This window comes from Myotis yumanensis, unplaced genomic scaffold (assembly GCF_028538775.1).
Source record: "Myotis yumanensis isolate MYYU_CA2020_CCGP unplaced genomic scaffold, mMyoYum1.0.hap1 SCAF_12, whole genome shotgun sequence".
NCBI lineage: Eukaryota > Metazoa > Chordata > Mammalia > Chiroptera > Vespertilionidae > Myotis > Myotis yumanensis.
Genome location: NW_027223763.1, coordinates 39,295,805 through 39,317,439, shown reverse-complemented (window position 1 = coordinate 39,317,439; position 21,635 = coordinate 39,295,805). Strand labels below are relative to the sequence as shown.

At 41.2% G+C, this 21,635-nt stretch overlaps 1 protein-coding gene across 2 annotated transcripts; it reads right to left on the bottom strand.

Annotated features, from left to right (window-relative positions):
* Positions 1-1,156: 1,156 nt before the first annotated feature.
* Positions 1,157-21,506, bottom strand: NMRK1 (nicotinamide riboside kinase 1). Of its 2 annotated transcripts, XM_070431481.1 has the most exons (10): positions 21,250-21,506; positions 17,601-17,748; positions 16,318-16,377; positions 15,039-15,129; positions 14,701-14,749; positions 8,152-8,296; positions 8,002-8,073; positions 7,273-7,379; positions 4,954-5,037; positions 1,157-2,568 (listed from the first exon to the last, which is right to left on the bottom strand). In XM_070431481.1, the coding sequence occupies exons 2-10, from the start codon at positions 17,744-17,746 to the stop codon at positions 2,531-2,533; spliced, it is 792 nt and encodes a 263-aa protein (XP_070287582.1). In that variant the 5' UTR covers positions 17,747-17,748; positions 21,250-21,506; the 3' UTR covers positions 1,157-2,530. The 2 variants fall into 2 exon arrangements, with proteins under 2 accessions (XP_070287582.1, XP_070287583.1); XM_070431482.1 differs by lacking the exon at positions 17,601-17,748.
* Positions 21,507-21,635: the final 129 nt, after the last annotated feature.

Sequence of the window (21,635 nt, the reverse complement as noted above, 5' to 3'; positions counted from 1 at the left end):
ATTCTGGAGCCAGAAATGCTGGTTTTTCCGTCAAGAACTAAATAGAGTCCGAGTCTCATTCTTTTAATCCTTGCAGTAAATTTAAGCCTATCCTAAGATATCCAGTGTCATTTGCAATTGGTAAAATAATCCTTGACTTCCAGGAATGAAATAGTTGGAGAATCAGAAGAATATCACAAAGGGTGGCCGGCTGCTGTAGAATTCTTGTGTTGGAGTGTTGGGAAAATAAATATTGTTACCTTTAATGGTTTTTCTTAAACCAAGGAAACCTAGCTTAATACTTAGTGACTTTGACTTAGAAATCCAGTGATAAATCTACTGCATTCTTTGAAAATATATATTTTTTAATTGATTTCAGAGAGGAAGGGAGAGAGAGAAACTTCAGTGATGAGAGAGAATCACTGATCAGCTGCCTCCCGCACCCCATACTGGTGAGTGAGCCCGCAACCCAGGCATGTGCCCCAGGCATGTGCAGGAATCAAACTATGACCTCCTAGTTCATAGGTCCACACTCAACCACTGAACCACGCTGGCTGGGCCCTACTGCATTCTTATTATATAACTCATGTTGGAGAAACACACATTTTTAAAAATAATTTTAAAAAATATATTTTTATTGATTTCAGAGAGGGAAAGGGAGGGATAGAAAAATGAATGATGAGGAGAATCCTCCATTGGCTGCTTCTTACACACACCCTATGGGGGATCGAGCCTCCATCCCAGGTATGTGCCCTGACCAGGAATCAGACCATGACCTCCTGGTTCATGGGTTGCTCAACCACTGTGCCACACAGGCTGGATGAGAAACACACATTTTTTAGTATTTAATCTTTTTTTTAAAAAATATATTTTATTGATTTTATACAGAGAGGAAGGGAGAGGGATAGAGAGTTAGAAACATCGATGAGAGAGAAGCATCGATCAGCTGCCTCCTGCACACCCCCTACTGGGGATGTGCCTGCAATCAAGGTACATGCCCTTGACCAGAATCAAACCCGGGACTCTTCAGTCCCCAGGCCGACGCTCTATCCAGTGAGCCAAACAGGTTAGGGCAAGTATTTAATCTTTTTAAAAATTGTTTTAACTTTATTTTTATTGTTGACACTATTACAAATGTCTCCATTCTCCCTCCCCGACCCCTTTGCCCACATCCACCCTGCCCCCACCCCACCTTCCCTCTGGCCATCACCACACTGTTGTCGGTGTCTATGGGTTATTGTGGGTTATGCATATATGTTTTTTGGCTAATCCCTTCGCCTTCTGACATCCAGTCACCACCCCCTCTCATCTGATGGCTGTCAGTCTGTTCCATATATCTATGCCTCTGTTTCTTTTTTTCATCCCCCCATAACCATTTATCCTCTCTATACTTCCTCTACCTCCATCCACCTCTTCTCCCCCCGCCCCCCCCCGCAATCACCACACTGTTGTCCAATGTCCATGAGTTCTTTCTTTTTTAGTATTTAATATTTGAAGTATGTAAAATGTGAAAATGACTATACTCTTTGACTAAGCGCTATTCTGTAAAATTTTAGTGTAACTAAAGAAGAAAACCAGCAATCTTCATAGATATCTTTTATAGCATGTTATTTGCCAATATGAAACACCGGTACAAAACTAAATATCCAACAATTGGGAAATGACTCAATAATCTTACATCAATTTCAACTATTATGCTACTCTTACTTTATAATTAGAAATTATATTTTAAATCCAATGTAGAAAAATGCCAAAAAGAAAAATATAAACATTTGATTATATTTTTAGTTTGCAATTTCTTATTTCTATGATTTGAAATTAGACATGTGACATCTTCTGCACTACGATGTCTATGTTGCCTTATAATTCACTTTCAATGAGCAAAACAGAACTCAGACTTCAGTTCTTCAACTGGGAGAGCTATTTAGTTTTATTCAGTTTCATTATATAATGGTTCTATAAAGCTTCTTAAATATTAGATATTAATTTTAAAAAGAAACAAGCATCACAATGAACCATGTAAATCATGTAACCATATAAAAGACAGATGAATGTGAACAGCAAAATCATTGGATGTGTACTCATTAAGATGTTAACATTGCTGACTGGTGGACATATAGGTGATTATTTTTTCTCCTTTTACTTTTACATTAAAACTTGTTTTATAATTAATATATTTTTATCATGAGATAAAAGTAAACATTCTTAAAGGAGGTTTGAATGATGCTGGTGACTAGACTGCCTTGTTATAGTGAGAATAGGTAATCATTCAATTTCGCTTCAAAGTCTGGATTTAAGAAGGATGGAATTAAATATATAACTTCATATCCTTATTCTCCTTGGTCATTTAGTGTTTCTTATTAATCAAATTCAGTCTTTGTTGTTTCCCATTCATTATTATGACTTTATCACAATTATGATTTTATGTGCTTAGAGTGGAAAATTAGTTGAGCAGGTTTATGAGATGTTATGAGAAACTTAAAGAGTAGTCAAATGAAACATCTGAAAGTCCTCCCCACTAGCTCCTTCCTGAATTGCGGGTTACAGCAGGCTATGCTGAGGATCCCTCCAGGCTGGCTTTGCAGGACACTGTGGTTGGAAGAAATGGGAAAGATGGTGGGTTAATATAACACAGTAACTTATACAACTGGAAAAAAAATAACAGGTCTTGAAGGTAAGAAAAGCTGATCTGTTTTGGATTTTATTTCTCTTCTAACGTGTCCGTTACACACAGAGGTGGGCAAAAGTAGCTTTACAACTATTCGTATGGACAATCCAGTAATTAATAAATAATAACACAAGAATAAACTGTGTTTCGCGTACTCACAACTATAAACCTACTTTTGCCCACCCTGTATTTTCTTCTTTTTAAACTTTATCCAATATCTGGAACACAAGCAAGATAGCCTTAAAAGGAGCAGTTAATTATTTCCTTACAAGTCTCTAGGACAGTGGTTCTCAACCTTGGCTGCACATTAGAATCACCTGGGAATCTTTTTAAAATCCTGATTTCTGGGCCACATCCTCTGGAAATTCTGTTTCTTTGTTACTAATGTTGTGGCCCCACCCCTTCTTTCCCCCTACACCCCCTTATCCAGTCATGCTGGAGCTTCACTGTAGGAGGCCTGCCTTTCATCAAGGTAACAGATGGCAGGGTTGGGCAGGCGTATCTGGCAAGAACTACAAGTTCCACTAAGAAGTAATTTAAAAATGGTCCTGAAATTTCTTCAGTTGGGTTCCTTCCTACATGAAGGGCTGATCCTGAAATTAGGAGCTTGTAGGACCAATAAGCTGCATTGCTGGGCTCAGTTCCCTGGTCAGATAGGAATTTATTGAGGACATGGGAAATCTGATTCTTAAGAGAAGATATTTGGACTATGGCAGTGTGTCTCACCAAAAAAGCATGTAATATTCTTCACTGTTGGAGTGACTCATACTGTCTTGTCTTGAGTCATTGCATTTTGCATGAGTTAGCCATAAAAATCTTTTTAGTTCAAATATAACAGCAGCTAGATCTATAGTTTTGTTCTCCTAGCATGCTTTGTTATCCTTCTTCTTCTGGTTTCTACCTCCTGCTCTGCTTTCCCTTTAATTTCTCCCTTTAATTCAGGAGACCTTAGGGCAGGGGTCCTCAAACTACGGCCTGCGGGCCACATGCAAATACAAATATTGTATTTGTTCTCGTTTTGTTTTTTTACTTCAAAATAAGATATGTGCAGTGTGCATAGGAATTTGTTCATAGTTTTTTTTTAAACTATAGTCCGGCCCTCCAACGGTCTGAGGGACAGTGAACTGGCCCCCTGTTTAAAAAGTTTGAGGACCCCTGCCTTAGGGGGTATATTCAATTACAAGATCAGTACATGATCCAGTTCTAGGCAGTCTGAGTATGCTGGCTTCCTGGCCATAGTGATTGGTTTAGCAAAAGTCATGTGATCCAAGCAGGACCAATCAAAGTCTTCCGAGGGAACTTTCAGCTGGGCTAGAATGGAAAACTGCTTTTAAAAAAACTGTTTAAGGTGGGGTTGGGAGGCTGGGTGTAAAAGGCACAGGGATTAAGAAGTACGAATTGGTAGTTACAAAATAGTCATGAGTTGCAAACTACAGCAGAGGAAATATAGTCAGTAATATTGCAATGACTAAGTATGGTGCCAGGTGAGTACTTGATATATTAGGGGATCATGTTATACATTATGTGATTGTCTAACCACTATGCTGTACACCTGAAACTAATATAAAATAATATGAATGTCACCTGTACTTGAAAAATAAAATTTAAAAAAACTTTAAAATTTTTTAAACATTTGCAAAAGCAGTGAGAATTATATGTAAACCCCTTGTACCCAACACCCAGCTTCAACATTTATCAACTCAGGAACAATCTTGAAAAAGGGTAAACTGTCTTTTTCCACTGGGGCTGTTGGACCTAAGAGGACAGTGCTTCTAACAGACATGATGTCTGTCAGTGACTGCTGCTCCTGTACTGATTTTGCTTTAAGCAAAATGTAGGAGGATTTCTCTCACTTGCAAATGTGTTGTCTAATATAAAAATCTTAACGAAACACTCAGTAAATAATTTTTTAAGCCTTATGCTTACTTTTGAGGTATCTGGGAAACAGAAATTCATGAAAAAAATCTTTGAGAGGAATAAAGACAAGGGGAGCTCTGAGACATATTAAAACAAACAAAATCACCAGCATTTTAACTTCACTTGGCCAAAGGATCATTTCAGTCTTATTGAAATAGCAGCTATCTACTAAAATATTTAAACTATATAACAAAATATTAAGAGGTATAACAAAGGACGGATATTTTCACCCTTAAAAAATTGATCAAGTCCTTAAACCCATCCAGAGTCTGATTCTGAATTACCTTCAAAGCAATGAATGTAAGTCACTCTTACATTAGCATTCTGGTATGCCATTCTTAGGTATGTAATGAACTATACTCCTAGCTGTTCCTTAGGACAATACTTACATTTTTGCTTTGCCAGTTCTTGTCTTAGATCTTCATACACTTGTGAAAAGAGGTCCTCTTTAGATTTTGTTCCATCCAGGTAAACTGAAAAGGGAAAAAGAGACAAGTCAAATGCTAACAGGCTTATTAAGATAGCATGCTTACTTTGGCACCTGATATCTCTTGAAAATACTAGTAGGTTTAACCAAAGAACCCAGGACCATAAAATAAAAATAAATGAATAGCCATTAGAGAGCAAAGTACATTATAGCCAGGAACAACAGGTAAAAATTTTTGGTTAACTACAGAGAAATGCACACTAGTTAATAAGAACATTATTACTTTTTTTTAATGGGAGAAAAAGAAAGGGAAATAATTAAATGGCATTGTGTATATGGACTGAAGAGGTGCGTCCCTGAAAGAATCATGTAAGAGAGTAGTTATCCCACTTACTGATGCATCAAGACTATCTGTGAAGCTTCTTAAACCATGTAAGGGTCTGGGCTCCCCACATGTATACTGAATCAGAATTCTTCAGGCCCAGAAGATATATATATTTCAGAGAGGAAGGGAGAGATAGAAACATCAATGATGAGAGACAATCATTGATCAGTTGCCTCCTGCATGCCCTCCACTGGGGATTGAACCCGCAACCCAGATATGTGCTCTGACCAGGAATCAGCTGTGACCTTCTTGTTCATAGGTCAATGCTCAAACACTGAGCCACTCCAGCCGGGCCCAGAAGATACATATTTTTAATAAAACTGGCATAGTAAGTCTTGGAGAAAAAGTAGAAGTCATGTATGTTAAAGGAAGGAAAAGGCCTTCTAGTCAGAAACCTGCAGAGGTAGGAGGTAGGAGAGAATTCTGCCTGTTAATAAGATGCACCGTTAGGAAAACCTAGAATGTGGGGAGGCAGAAACAGTGGAGAGAGGAGGTTTTGGTTCTGGAGCAAGGCTGTGCCTTTGTCTTTAGAGGCCTCGATGCCTGGCTGTGTGGGGGTTTTACCGGAGAGCTGGAGACTCTATGAAGATATCAAGCAAGGCAGGGACATAGTTAGATTTTTGTTTTAGATGGAGAGGGAGAGAGAAACAGTGAGAAGAGGAAGTGTTGTGGCTAGAACCCCCGCAGTGGCTCTGTGGATGGGGAGAAGGGGTTGAACTTGACTGAAGAAGAGGTCACGGAGCTTTTCCCAATATGGGCAACTCCCTTCATTCTGAAAAGTGTGCATCAGTCCTGCTGCTTCTGCTCCAACCAAGAGCCTTCTCTCTCAGCTTCCTGTAGTTTCTCCGTGTTGAGCCCTGTATTCCAGAGGTCTGTTCTGAGCCTGGGCTCACAGATCCAGATGTTTACCCCCAAATCGCCACTTTATGTCTCTCAGGCATCTTAACTTATGCCAAACAGACTTGCATTCTTACCTTCCAAACCTGCAACTCCTTCACTTTTTTCTCTTTTCCAAAACAGTACCTGCCAGGTTCCAAGGTATGGTCCTCGACACCTTGATTCCCTGGACCCACCCTATCTATACTACCATCCAGTTCTATTGAGCACATATGCCCAATATTGCATCCACTACACCCACCCTCCACATAGCCAGAGATATCTTATAAGAATCTGATATCTAACATGTCTTCGTTCTAACCTGTCTGTAGAGGGCTTCCTGCTTTTATTGAGATAATGACCCAAGCCCTTAACTGGCCTATATAGCCTTGTAGGGTTAGGATCTTTCCTGTATTACCAACAGCACTTCTTGTCCTTGGTTTTCTCTCCACATATACACCCTCTCCACTTCTTCTGGATGCTGATCATTTCTTCCTGCCCCTAGCCTTTCTATGTATCACACCCACTGGGGTGATCTTCCATCCCAACACTCTTCCCTTTCTCCAGTTAACCCTGTCAGTTGACATGTGGCTGGATCACTGGGACTTAGGCAGTGCCCTAAGAGCTCGCTGTCACAGTACTCAGCACAGCTGGAAAGGACATGCTCATGTAGCTAGTTTAACGTTTGCTTCAATAGTAGAATGTTGGCTCATAAGAGTATGGACTGGATCTGCCTTATTTCCCTTGATATATACCAGTTCAATATCTGTACATTGAAAACATTCAATTCATATTTATTGAACAAATGACCACCTAGAAGTTGACAAGCTATTCACAAGAGCCATAGAGAGACAAGCAGAAGCCAGGAGAGCCTGTTGTGGAAGACGGGAGCCCAGAGTGCTACAGCTTACAGTTTCCTTTATAATGTAACACATACATAAGAAACATTCCTTTTGAATTTTCTGTACTTTCTGGAAATGACAGGTTAAAGGTCTCCCATGGAGGGAGAAAGGCACTTACCAATTTCCCACTCAATGTCCTCTATTTCTTGTCTGTGCTTTAGATACATGGGCCACACGTGGCCATCAAAGTACCCTGGAGGGTCTGGAGGCTCATAGACCCTCGTGCTGTCAAAACAGGTAGGAAACTTTGTTGATAGAAACACACATCAATAAAGTAAAATAATAATGGCCAGGATAATAAAAAAAAAATCACTGAGATCGAATCTAAACAGGATTAAGACTATACATTTCAGACTCAATGCCAGTTACAAAGACAGTAAAATGAATTTAGCTTGCTCCTCCAAAAATTAATCTTCTAATTCACTATAATTTATATTATCTTTTCCCCCTCAATTTTTTTAATAAAATAATTAACAGACAAATATCAATGTAAATAATGATGAAATACTGATATGCAGGATTGAGCTTTAAAGTAATTGGTGTTCTTTATGGCTATAGCAGAATATAGGCCAACTAATTTAAAGTCATCAACATGGAATTGTTTCATTTAAAGATTTAGGAGAAATCATCCAAATAGCTCCTACAGGGCCTTTTCTTAGAAAAGTAATTTGTATTTGTTCACGTGGATGATTATTTATGGAAAAAGGTTTTCCTTATTATGTAAAGAGCTGAGGCTTCTCTTGTTTGAAAAATGACATATACATATTGCTCAATAATGTTGCTGTCCTCATTTTTTGTAAATTTTGTCTTTTGAATCAACATCTACAAAGGCAGTTTCAAAACTTACCTCCTCCTCCTCTTACATTCTTCATATGGAATGGTCACAAAGTATCTTCTATTCCATATAGTCTCAAGGGGCCTAAAATAATAGCATATTCAGTTCACAGGGGTTTCCCTCCCATTCATTCCAAGTCAATATCTGAGTGAGGATGCTTACTTATAATTAAAGAGAAGGAAACCTTCGATGATTAATACGGGAACGTCCTCAGTGTTTCTCTCTGTTGATACCGGAGAGTGTCTCGAGCTTTGCATCCAGCAAGAAATGGTGGACATCATTTTTTCCATGTTAAGCGCTTCAAGCACTTCAAACAACACACAAAAATGAGAAGCCAGTACCAAAAAAGTGTTATGATGAGGATATGAATATATTCCGGGCTTGCTAAATATATTAAACACACTATTTACCCTCCAAAAAACCCTGTAACAAATCTTTTAGACACTTTTAAACTCTAATAGTGATAGATGGGTATGTTTGAAACATTTTTATTATGGGACGTTTGATACCTATACAAAAGTAGAGAGTGAAGTACAATGAACTTCCATGTCCTCATGAGCAGCTTTGACAATCATAAACTCATGGTGAATCTTGCTTTATTTATAATTTCTACTACCCCCTGACTACATGAAAGTCTAACATTTTTGGATGAAAAAATATCTACAAATTAGTTTGAAAGATATATGACACCCTGAGGAAAATATCTACAACGTGTTTGTTAAAGAACGAATATTTTCAATATATAAAGAGCTCTTACAGATAAACAAGAAGAAAACCATTAGAACTTTTACAAAGAACACAAATATGTCATTTTCAAACTCTAACATGAGCATACTTTCTGAGCTCACAGTTATAAAAATGATTCTTGGTACCTTTACCAGCAGCCTCAGCATGACCTGGGAATTTATGAGGAAGGCGAATTCTGAGTCTCACTCCAGAAGTACTGAATTGGGTCATCTGGGCTTAGAGGTTTTTATTAATTAATCCTTAATTTATTTAATAGACTAGAGGCCCGGTGCACAAAAATTTGTGCACTCGGGGGTCCCTCAGCCCGCCCTATGCCCTCTTGCAGTCTGGGACCCCTCGGAGGATGTCCACCTGCTGGCTTAGGCCTGCTCCCTGGGGGATCAGGCCCAAGCTGGCAGTCAGACATCCCTCTGGCAGCCCGGCAGCCCTCGGGGGATGTCCTCTTACCAGCAGGGAGCAGACCTGAGCTGCAGTCGGACATCCATAGCGCTGCTGAGGAGGCAGGAGAGGCTCCTGCCACCACCGCTGTGCTGGCAGCCATCAGCCTGGCTTGTGGCTGAGCAGAGCTCCCTCTGTGGGAGTGCACTGACCACCAGGGGGCAGCTCCTACATTGAGCGTCTGCCCCCTGGTAGTCAGTGTGTGTCATAGTGACCAGTCATTCCCAGTCTTTCTGCCGACTGAAGCTCTCAGCTTTTCCTTTTTTTTTATTTGCTCCAGCTCCATGGTCATGGCGACTGGAAGCAGGTATCTGGGCTTTATTTACCTTCTATAATTGAAACTTTGTTGCTTTGAGTGGAGCTCAGAGCAGGCCAGGAGGCTTGGCTTCCTCCATCATTGGGGCAACCAAGCCTCCTGCTCGCTTCAGCTCTGTGGCTGCTGGCCGCCATCTTGGTTGAGTTAATTTGCATATAGTCGCTCTGATTGGCTGATGGGTGTGGCTTAAGGTGTAGCGAATGTATGGTCAATTTGCATGTTTGTCTATTATTAGGTAAGATATACGGCTACTAAGATTTTCTATTTGTTCTGGTGTTAGTCTTGGTAAGTTACATTTTTCTGGGAAATAGTAAATTTTATTTGTTTTCTAATGTATTCACATAAGTTGTTTATAATACCCTCTTATCCTTTTAATGTAGGTAGCATCTGTAATGCTATTATTTTTGTTTTTGGTATTTGTAATTTGTGCCTTTCCTGTTTTTTGTTGTTGTTGTTATTGTTGTGCTGTTTTTTATTTTTAATCCTAACCCGAGAATATTTTTCCATTGATTTTTAGAGAGAGTGGAAGGGAGAGGGAAAAGAAAGAGAGAAATATCCATATGAGACACAACGATTGGTAGCCTCCTGCACTTGCCCCATCAAGGCCCAGACTGATACATGCCCTTGGCTAGAATCAAGCATACTTTCAGTCCTTAGGGACCCTTCAGTCTGCAGGCCGATGCTCTATCCACTGAGTCAAAACGGCTAGAGCTTTTTTTTTTTTTTTCTTGAACAGTGTTGTGTAACCTGTTTTGGGATCACTCAGATTCTTGCATATGTAGATTTATGCCTTATGCCAAATTTGAGATGTTTTACACCATTACTTTTGTTTTACTTAATTTTTTAAAAAAAAATTGATGAGAGATAGATAGATAGAGAGAGAGAGAGAGAGAGAGAGAAACATCAATTTGTTGTTCATGCATTCATTGGTTGCTTCTTCCCGACTAGAGATTGAACCTGCAACCTTGGCATATCGGGATAATGCTCTAACCAATTAAGCTACCCCACCAGGGCACTTCATATACTTTTGCAGCACCACACTCTTTCTCCTCTCCTTCTTAGACTCCAATAATATGTTAGATCTTTTGTTATTGTCCATATTTCTGTTAATTTCTTTTCATTCTGTTTTCTCTCCGTTGTTCAGATTGAATAATTTCTGTTGTTTTGTTTCGTAGTTCACGGATTCTTTCCTCTATCATATTTATTCTGTTGAGCTGATCCAGTGAGTTTTAAAATTTCAGTTATTATTTGTTTTCAGTTTTAAACTTTCAATTTGGCTCTTTTTTATATTTGGCATTTCTTTACTGAGGCTTTCTAAGTTTTCACTTGACGCAAGAATGTTCACAATTTCTCCCTAAAGCCTTTTATTTTTATTTTATTTTCCGCTGAAGCCTTTTAATAAACACTGCTTTAAAACACTTTGTCAGGTAATTCCAACATCTGTCTCAATATGGAGAGGGAAGTTGGTGTCTGTGGATTGCCTTTTCTCACTCAAGTTGAGAATTGCCTGGTTTTCAATATGACAAGTGATACTCAGTCTTGTTCTGGAAATGTTGGATATTATGTTGCGAGGTTCTTAAGCCTATTTAATCTTTTTTTGCAGTAGTCACCTGTTTGGGTGTAGATTGCCCAGATGAGGGGATGTTTGGCTCCTGGCTGGGCCTCACTGATACTTAGCTCGGGAGGGATTGTCATGAAGGGAGAAAGGGAAAATTAAAGTGCTGGTGTGGCTTCATTGCTGCTCAGCAAAGGGTCAAGTTCAGCTCTCCACTGAGTTCTGCTGATAGAAGCTGACTATCTGGGCGAAAAAAGTGTGGAGTACAACTAGCACCACCTCACACTACCTCATCCTGCCTCTTTGCTGCTGGGCGGGGTGGAAGTTCAGTCACCGTTTTGTTCCACTGATATGATCCCTATGGATGACATGGAGGGCTACCTGACCCCACCTTACTAGTGTGATGGGTTCAGAAGTCTTGCTCCCCACTTGGCCCTGCTAACATCATGACGGGGAAGTGATTTGTTTTTTTTTCCCCTTTGGCTTGAGTAGGGTGGATATTGTGAAAATGATTTTCTATTCTGCTGGGACATCCTTTTTTGGTCCTTTGACTAAGGAATAGGTTTCCTGGTTTGTTTGTTTGTTGTCTGTATCTGTTGATGGTTCCATGTTGCACACTTCTCCAGCACCCCTTCTTGAATACATAAGAGGAAAAAAGAAATCTCTGGTAACTCACAGCCATGTTATTCCTCAAGGCCTGAAGTCCCTAGCCAGTCTGCTCTCTTCCTTTCATCTTTCAGAGTCTTTCCTTTGTTTGCTGTATTTCATCCAGGGTTTTTAGTAAGAGGAAGAAATAGTTAGGAATGGGGCCAATCCATTTTGGCTGGAACCAGAAATACCGTTAGTATTAATATATTTTCATTATTACTCAATTAAAAATCTTTTCTAATTTTCATTATGATTTATTCTTTAAGTCATGGGCTATAAAAATGTTTTGCTTCAGATAAAATGGATGATGTCTGGGATTTGCTCCAAAATAATATAGGAGAAAGTGAGTGAGGGTCTAGATAAAATTGGCCAAGAGTTCATTATTTTTAAAAGCTGGATGTTGAACTCATGAGAGTTCATTATACTTTCTTGCCTACTTTTTTTTTAAATTATATTTTTATTGATTTCAGAGAGGAAGGAAGAAGGAGAGAAAGATAGAAACATCAAAGATGAGAGAGAATCATTGATTAGCTGCCTCCTAAAAGCCCCCCATGGAGGATCGAGCCCACAACCTGGGCATGTGCCCTTGACTGGAATCGAATCTGGGACCTTTCAGTTCGCAGGCCAATGCTCTATCCACTGAGCCAAACCGGCTAGGGCTTGCCTACTTTTGTATATGTTTAAAATTTTCCCTTATTAGGAAAAGTTTTTACTGAGGCAAGGATATATGGAACAGACTGACAACTGTCAGATAGGAGGGGGATGGGGGAAACTGGATGAAAGAAGGTGAAGGGATTAGCCAAAGAACATATATGCATAACTGATAGACACAGATAACTGTGGTGATGGGCAGAGGGAAGGGGGTGGGAACTGGGTGGAGGTGGGCAAAGGGGGGGAATGGGGACATCTATAATAGTGTCAACAATAAAAATAAAGTTTTTAAAAAATATATATATATTTTATTGATTTTTTACAAAGAGGAATAGAATTAGAAACATCAATGAGAGAGAAACATAGATCAGCTGCTTCCTGCACACATCCTACTGGGGATGTGCCCACAACCAAGGTACATGCCTTTGACCGGAATCTTACCTGGGACCTTTCAGTCTGTAGGCCGACGCTCTATTCACTGAGCCAAACCGATTAGGGCTAAAGTTAAAGTTTTTAAAAATCAGAAAAAAAGGGGTACTGATTATTTTGCAAACACTTGGGATTTTACTTCCTCTTTAGTTATTGATTTCTAATTTCTAATTCAATGCTCTGTGATTGGAGGATGTCCCTGTACCTTTGAGGTTGATTTTTTATTGCGCATTATCAATAACCTTTTCCTTCTGTCAATAGCTTATTCACATCCTTGGACATTTTTTTCAATTGGGATATAAGTGTTTGTCTTATTAGTTTGTAAGGACTCATTTAAATTAGGAATAATCCTTCATCAATTGTTGAAAACAATGTTTCCTTGTTTAACTCTTACTTTGTATAATCTTCCTTACTAACCTTTAGAAGAAGGGAAGAGAAGAAAAAAATATCTTGACTGTAGCTCAAGACACATGAACAGACAGCAACTCAAGGACTTTGCCTCTCTTAAAACTATCATGTGTCTGTAAGAACTGACTACACAACATTTTACCTCCAAGGTTATCAAAGTTAAAAAATAAAGAACATATTTTATGGCTCCTCAAGATAATTTCCTTGGTTGCTAGTTTGGATAAGCTCTCAATGATTATCTTGTTAATTATAAAAGTTGATAATACCATTAAATATAGTTTATTAGCCTGACATTTGTTTTTTCATTGATTTTTAGGGAGAGTGGAACAGAGAGGGAAAGACAGAGAGAGAAACATCAATGTGAGAGAAACACATTAATTGGTTGCCTCCTGTATGAGCCCTGACCAGGAGCTTGCAACCAAGGTACGTGCCCTTGACTGGAATCAAACCAGGGACCCTTTGGTCCGCAGGCCGATGCTCTATCCGCTGAGCCAAACCGGCTAGGGTATAGCACAGTGATGGCGAACCTTTTGAGCTCGGCGTGTCAGCATTTTGAAAAACCCTAACTTAACTCTGGTGCCGTGTCACATATAGAAATTTTTTGATATTTGCAACCACAGTAAAACAAAGACTTATATTTTTGATATTTATTTTATATATTTAAATGCCATTTAACAAAGAAAAATCAACCAAAAAAATGAGTTTGCGTGTCACCTCTGACACGCGTGTCATAGGTTCACCATCACTGATATAGCATGACATTCTTTATAGGAAAATACACTTTTACTCATGGACTTTAATCCTTTGGCTTCAAAGCAGTGTTAGATTGGGTAGAGGAGTGATGTGAATCCATCTAAAATATATTCATTATGGTTTTTGATCAATGAAAAGAAAAAAAAATCAACTGTTCAGACCACCGTGGTCACTGGAGAGGAAAGCTCAGAGATGAGTGCTTTAAGTTTGCCCCAGGTAAGACTGCGGGTAGGGAAGGGAAGTAGATATATTCCCCAGGCACGGATGACTGGAGTACCCACCTTGCCCTAGTTGCAGAAGAAAAAAATCTATATCATTCCAAAGTTTTCAGTTTTAAATATAAAACTGGGGAAAATATTTCATTTTAAAAAATAGTTGAACAGCCTGGCCGGTGTGGCTCAGTGGTTGAACATCGACATATGAACCAGGAGATCACAGTTCGATTCCCGGTTAGGGCACATACCCGGTTGTGGGCTCGATCCCCAGTAGGGGGCATGCAGGAAGCAGCCGATCAATTATTTTCTCTCATTACTGATGTTCTATCTCTCTCTCCCTTCCTCTCTGAAATCAAGAAAAATATGTATGTATATATAAATAAATAAAAATAGCTGAACATAAGTCAGAAACCTTTACAAAAGCACATTCAAAGTACAGTAATATGTATTTAAACACACTATGAGAATGTCTTCATAGTTAGCACCATATTTGGGTTTGAAAAAGAAAATGAACATTAGGGTGTAATATTTTCACAAGCTCATCTACTTACCATCGTACTGCAGAAATCCATTTTTATCTGTCTCTATCTCAGATGGTGGCTGAAAAAATAATAAAGTACCCATAAAAACTGTGCAATGCAGAAATAATACAATTATACAATGAAGAGGTGATAAATCTTTAATAAATGCATTGAATGAGGATAAATAAAATCAAAGAACAGCCGCGATAGTGGTGCCATCTAGTGGATAAGTAACACTATTGCATTGACTCTACCTTCACTACAAAAGCTTTATCACTCAAAAAAGGTTTTTTGGATGTAATACAATCAACTTTGCTACTAGAACTTCTTTTGTATTAAATAAATTATCTAAGAAGTTTTAAAGATACCTTAAAGAAATCATCCTGAGATATGACACTGCAGTTTGGGAGATGTTTTTGCAATTTTTTAGCCAGTGTTGTCTTCCCACCATTTGTCACACTGAACCAAAAAAAAAAAAAGAGAGAGAAACGTCGTAAAAATACTGAAAGTACCAAGAAGAAAGTTACATTAAAAAACATAAAACATTAAAAATATCTTAGAAAAAGAACATTTAAAACAATATCTAATATCTAAGAAAAATTATTTCTTTCATAGATAATGTTTTTCTGTAGAGAAAACCAAGGCATAAGTAGACTGTGCAATAAATTATAAGAAATAAGCTGGGGCATGGCCAGTGCTGCTCAGTGGTTGAGCATCAACCTATGAACCAGAAGGTCACGGTTTGATTCCCGGTCAGGGCACATGCCCAGGATGTGGGCTTGATCCCCAGTAGGAAGCATGCAGGAGGCAGCCGATCAATGGTTCTCCCTCATTATTGATATTTCTATCTCTCTCTCCCTTTCCTCTCTGAAATCAATAAAAATATATTCTCAAAAAAAGAAATAAGCTGGGAAGGATTGAGGAGAAAAGTAACTAACTACTGGGCAAGTGAACTGGGTAATACCAAGACTAAATACAGCTATTGTGTTGGAAACAAAAGAATTTTTTTTGTCTATAGTGAAACATTCACAGGGTTTATATGCAACACAGAATATGAGCAGTACATTTTAATGCAAATATATAAAACTGCATTTGGTCATCGAGATTCTTTTTCAATGCACAGTGGAGAAAAATGGAGGAGTGGCTTATTATAAGCCCACCTATCATGAATTCACCTCTCCCTCTGCAATGTCGCCTTTTCCCCTGATCACTTTCCACTTTGGGGACAGGTGGGAGGTCCATTTTAGCTGATCGCACCAGCCAAGTGAGGTGGTTCCATATTCCATATGTCCAAAGCTGGGCGTAACAGAAAAGAAATGATAGCTTCTCTCCGACGTCACACTGAGGGAGCAGCCATCTGGAGAATGAAACCATCCTGGACCTAAATAGCATCTGATCAGGCCTTGCCTTTGGTATAGAAAATAAATGATAAAGTAGCTTATTGACTCTCCTGTTTTTCTGTTTACAAGGAAACTCTCCCGCCTCCTGTTGGCATTTATGCAGCCAGGGCTCCATTTTACATTTGATACTGGCCTGTTATCCAGGACTCGGGAATCCTCACTGCTTCTCCTTCCCCCATCACGTCCACATGAAAACACCCTTTGGGCATCCTGAGTGTCTTGACCTGTGTGTAGCAAAATTACTCACCCACCAATCCCAATGACAAATGTTTTCATAATTAGCTTTGAAAATGTCTTCTGAAATTTCCTGAAATAAAAAAAAAATTGAATGCTTATCATTTAGATGTCTGAAGAGGTAAAAGAAAGAGTCCTACTCTGGGAGGGCCAGCTGAGGGGAAAGATGGCACAGCCCTGGACTATCCACATTCTGTGGAGGAGCTTCACACGGTACAGGCATACCCTGGAGATACTGTGGGTTCAGTTCCAGACCACGCTGTAATAAAGGTAGTCATAATCTTTTTGCTGGTGGAGGGTCTTGACTTCAATTTGTAAAAAAAAACAGACGCAACGTCCGTAAAGCACGGTAAAACGAGGTATGCCTGTGCTGGCTTCTCTCGGCCACACTCTCCTGCTAACTGCCCACAGATGGTGCGTGCTCAGCGCCTGTGTGCCCAAGTCAAGGGAGCTGAAAGGGCCCGTGACAAAGCGGATACCCTTGAAGGTGTGTTTTCAAGGCTGTGGAAGAGCTGCGAGGTTGCAGAGCACCCTACAGTTTTATACCCGGCCCCTCAGCCAGGTCGCCTTTTACCTGCTGGATTCAATCACTTGGACGTGATCCATTTTCCCCACGGAGGGAATCACAGAGCTTCTCTGTCTCTCTCTTTCCCCTCTGCACCCTCTGCGTTAAGGGCACTATTTCCCCACCCAAAAGCCTAGGTCTGAGGCTAGGGTAGATAACTTTTTTTCAGAAATGGGACAGGCAGTAAATGTTAGAGGCTTTGTGGGTAAAGAGGCAAAATCCAGGTTATTTTGTAGGTATTTATATGAGAGAGAAAACAAATTTCCACTATGTTTTTGATAACAGTCAAGACATAATAATAATCGAGTACATCTGTTTTTGGGTAATACATGTCTACTAATGAAAAGAATGGAATTCTTTTCTTTTCTTTTTTTGGATAACATTTCCCTTACTGGATTTGCAAGTTTGTGCTCCCTATCAGAAAACTGATGGCAAATGTTGAAGCAGAGGGCCAGGTTTTAGGCACAAGACCCTGGTTTGTTGACCCCTGGTCTAGGGGCTGGAGGGCAGTTTCACACATGGCCATCTAAGGCTCATCACAGCAGTCCCTCCCATGGGCCAGTTTCACCTTTTTACGTGAAAAGGGAAAGGTCAGTGGAGGGAGCCTTAGAAAGCTGCTCTTTATCCCTGACTGCTTTGCTTGGCTGGTCAGGAATCTAAGCTGTGCTGTTCCTGGGGAGTGGCCCCTGAGCTGGGGGTTCCCAGCAGCCTCCCCGGTTCCTATCTCTGACCTGTGTCCAGATGTCCCCTGGGGAGAGGTGGTGGGGAGAAGAGCCTGGTGCAGAGGGATGGTTGCTCCTTGGCGTCTGCTCAGTTTACCCAGAATATTCCAAACTGAGAGCAATAGCTTAAGGTTCGGTCCCACTTTCATTAACATGCCTATGTGAGACAAGAATTCAATAATGACTATTCCAAAAATACAGTAACAGAACACGTGGGACATCTGAGTTTCACCAGGAGTTGCATTATTGAATATATATCCCACCCAAATTGACCAAGCGTGTCAAGGGACCAATTACAGACAATGAGTACCGTGAATTTTTATGCTGTAATTGTCTATGTAAGAAACGTCCAAATCTGTAGACTTTTTTTTTTATGAGTTCATTTGAGCCAAACTGACAATTGCTGGGAAGCCAAATCTCAACGGATTGAAAAAATGCTCTGGAGAGTGGTAGTTTTGCTGCTTATTTTATACATTAAAAACAAAGGAAGAGACAGAAGGGGGGTTACATGAAATTCATTGGTGATAGGGAGGTGGGATAAAGCAAAACGGGAAATCCCTGAGATTGGATAAAGAACAAAACAGAGAGACACTTCTTTTACACTGGTGGGTACAGGAGAGTTAATAATGAACATTCACAGCACACAGGGATGGTATTTGGGGAACAAGATAACAGTGAGGGGTGGTGTGGTCCCATGCCCTGGTGTGAGGTTATACTCTGTGGGGTCTGGAAAAAGGAGATTACACTGACATTCCAAGGGTTTGTTATCTTAGATGCAAAAAGACAACAGACAGACTTACTTAAGGTAAAAACCGAACCTTTGTCAAGGAAGGTCCAGGCCGAGGATGTGACACCTGCCATGACTAGCTTTGAGGCAGGAATATTTATGTTCTGACCATCCTGTATGGTTCCTTTCAGTCTCTGTGTGTAAGGCCCGCCACACAGGCCTCCCTTGAGCTGGTCAGGTTTAGTATGTGGCCCCTTTTTTTGCCCACATAATTTTTCTTTTGGGTTTAGTTTTACCCTATTCTTATTTTTAATATGTCAGTGCAAGGGTGGCAACTATTTTTTTGGAGGGGTGGGGATAGAGAAGGCTGCCCTTTATCTTGAGAGGGTACCTTTCCTACTTTTTTGTTGATAAATGTCCTTTCTCGTGTGAAAGGATGGCTTAGGGCAGTGGTTGGCAAACTGCGGCTCGCAAGCCACATCCGGCTCTTTGGCCCCTTGAGTGTGGCTCTTCCACAAAATACCACGTGCGGGCGCGCACATACAGTGCAATTGAAACTTCCTGGCCCATGCGCAGAAGTTGGTATTTTGTGGAAGAGCCACACTCAAGGGGCCAAAGAGCCGCACGTGGCTCGTGAGCCACAGTTTGCTGACCACTGGCTTAGGGAGTTCACTTAGTCCACCCCTTCATTTTATAGTTGAAACTGGCCCAGAAAATGCAGTGACTTGCCCAAGGTAGTATGTTTTGGAAAAGTGAGAAACAAAACCAGACCTCTTTCCAAGCTGCTAAAAAGCACTTTATTACCAAGAGCAAAGAAAAAATGGTGCACATGCGCTGGCTTGTGAGGCTCATGTATAATTAATGTCCTTTTTCTTGATGTATTATTGATGGGTGTATATTTTCTCTGCACACTACATGGCAAGGACTACTGGTCCCCTGTGCTTCTTGCCACACCTGTGCATACACATTAGGTTACTGTATCAATTACATAGCATGTAAGTAATGAGTGTGGTTGTGGCCCTGGAAACAGGCTTGAGGGGATTATTTGGGCGGAAGCTCTAGCAATTCAGAAACTAGGAGTGAGAGAGAGAGTCAAGAACCTACTATTATAAATTCTCTTGGGCTCAGGAGGGAACTCCCCCAGTCCAACGCAAGTTTTTACCAAAACAGGAACCCTCGGTTCTATATTAGTTAATAGTCTTAGCCTGTCCAAGTCAGTGCTTGGGCAAATGTTGAGTACAGTCCATTAGCAACCAACAGATGACAATGTGGTGGGAAGGGTGGGGAACTGGAAGCAGCAGAAGCAAGACCTCTGGCTGGGATGAGTAGCTGGGGTGGTAGGGGGTGTAGAAATCCCAGAAGCCATTTATTTCAGACAGTGTTGGATGCACAGGGTAGCTTCTGGTGATTCCTAAGTTCAGGCCTGGCACTGTCCACCTCAACACCAGGTTCTGTTATTTCACTGCCTGTAGCCCTCTTTAAGAACTATTTTAAAATCACATTTCAAAAGCTTTCAATCAAGAGTTGCCAGTCTCTAAATACTGTATGTATACACAGCAGCAGCCTCCATGAAGCAAACAAATTTGATCAACTACACACTGTTAATCACTGAATGTCTCCAGAGAGACAACCATTTGGATTTTCCAGCCTCATCAACGCAGGGCATCCGATTACTAGGAATATAATCACCACCCCATCTCATGGGATATTAACGTGCTTTATTCTCCCAATAAGTGCAAAGCTTTCCTCAGCAGCACAGAGCATTTGCATAGGGGTAGGAGAAGCGACAAAGATATCCATGAGCAAACCCAAAATAAGTAATTTTAACTACTTCCTTCTACCCTAAGTAAAATATATTGTTGAGTCCTTTTTTTTTCATAGCTGGTGCTTATAATATTTCATTTATTTCACTACTCAAGTTGGTACATTTTGGATTCCAAACTGCAAAATAGTCAGAGGTGGCATGTGCAGAATCAGCAAATAATATGAAAATAATAACTCCCTAACACAAACTGTTTGGCAGACCAATGACAATATGCTAAAGAAGTGTTCTGCTTTTTCACGTATTGAAAAGAGCAATTTGGCTCAAGTTTCTGAATATGCAAAAGATTTCCCTTTCCCTTGGAATCACTCCACCTTTCACTAACCCCTGGTGTAAGTTTCGAAACTTCATTTTACTTCATTAGAGTCTTATGTAGAAAGGTTCTCTTTCTTTTCCATTTTTCTTTCCCCAAACACACAGTTGGTGTATAATACTGACTGTGCTGTTTCGAACTTATAAACGCTGCATTTCGTGTGTGCTCCAGCCCTTGCTCCCATTGGCGATTCAGTTTGCTAGGTGATGGGTGGGCACACGTTTGCAAAGTGCTAGCTACACAGAGAATGTTTCCGACTTTGCGCGCAGCTCCTATGAAGTGAGAGCGGCCACAGATGATACATAAGCAACTGAGCGTGGCTGTGTCCCTAACACTTCCTGAACATTGGAATGTGAATTATATTATTTTCACGTGCCACAAAATATTCTTGTGACCTCTTTCCAGCCATATAAAAATGTAAAAACCGTTCTTGGTTAGCAGGCCCTACGATAACAGGAGGCAGGGGGCGGTAGTTAGTCAACCCCAATGCCGGAGGATACAAGACCTCCTCCGTGGGGATCACGACCTGGTCTTGTCCCGGGTGCCTCCCCCCACCATCTGGACGGTCTGTGGGAGGCAGACTCCCATTTTAAGGATTATTACGGGGCGTTAAAGCACTAAGTCAGCACGAGTACACGTGGCAGGCTACGTATCGGCCCGTCGAGGGGGTCAGAGGCCCAACGGGACTTGCAAGTCGCATCTAGGTTCGGGCTCCAGCAGAGGAAACACTCTGTAAACACTTCTAGGCCCCACGGGGCGAGTCTGCGCGGCGCGGCGGGGTCAGGCAGGTACTCACCCGGACTTTCTAGTCCTCCCCGGCAACGCGGCAGAGGCGATGGCCCGGCGCGCCGGTCACTAACCCTCCGCAAGCCCACAGCTCGCTCACCCAGAGGCCCTTGCCCTTGCCCTTGCCCCTGCCCCTGCGCTCCTCCCACTGCGCCCCTCCCGGGTCAGAGGCGGCCCAGGTACAGGTCATTAACGGAGGGATCAGCCCACCCCGCGGGACGCCCGCGGCAGACCCCGTAGGGCGGGGCCGGGCTCCGGCGAGCGTGGTTCTGCGCGCGCCCCTGCGGGTCCAGCCCTATCTCGTCGGGGGCGCGCGCCGGCAGCGCCCTGGCTAGACTCCGGCTGGCTCCGCCGCCCGCGCTCCCGCGCCCCCGCCGCCGCGCCCCCGCCGCCGCG

Excerpts from the sequence above, each read along its gene's own strand:
- NMRK1 (XM_070431481.1), bottom strand. The coding sequence starts at position 17,746 with ATGTTAATGAAAGTGGGACCGAACCTTAAGCTATTGCTCTCAGTTTGG. Across the intron at positions 14,750-15,038 it reads CTCAGGATGATTTCTTTAAG|CCACCATCTGAGATAGAGAC; the intron begins GTATCTTTAAAA and ends TTATTTTTTCAG. Across the intron at positions 8,297-14,700 it reads TGGATTTCTGCAGTACGATG|TGCTTGAAGCGCTTAACATG; the intron begins GTAAGTAGATGA and ends TGTTGTTTGAAG.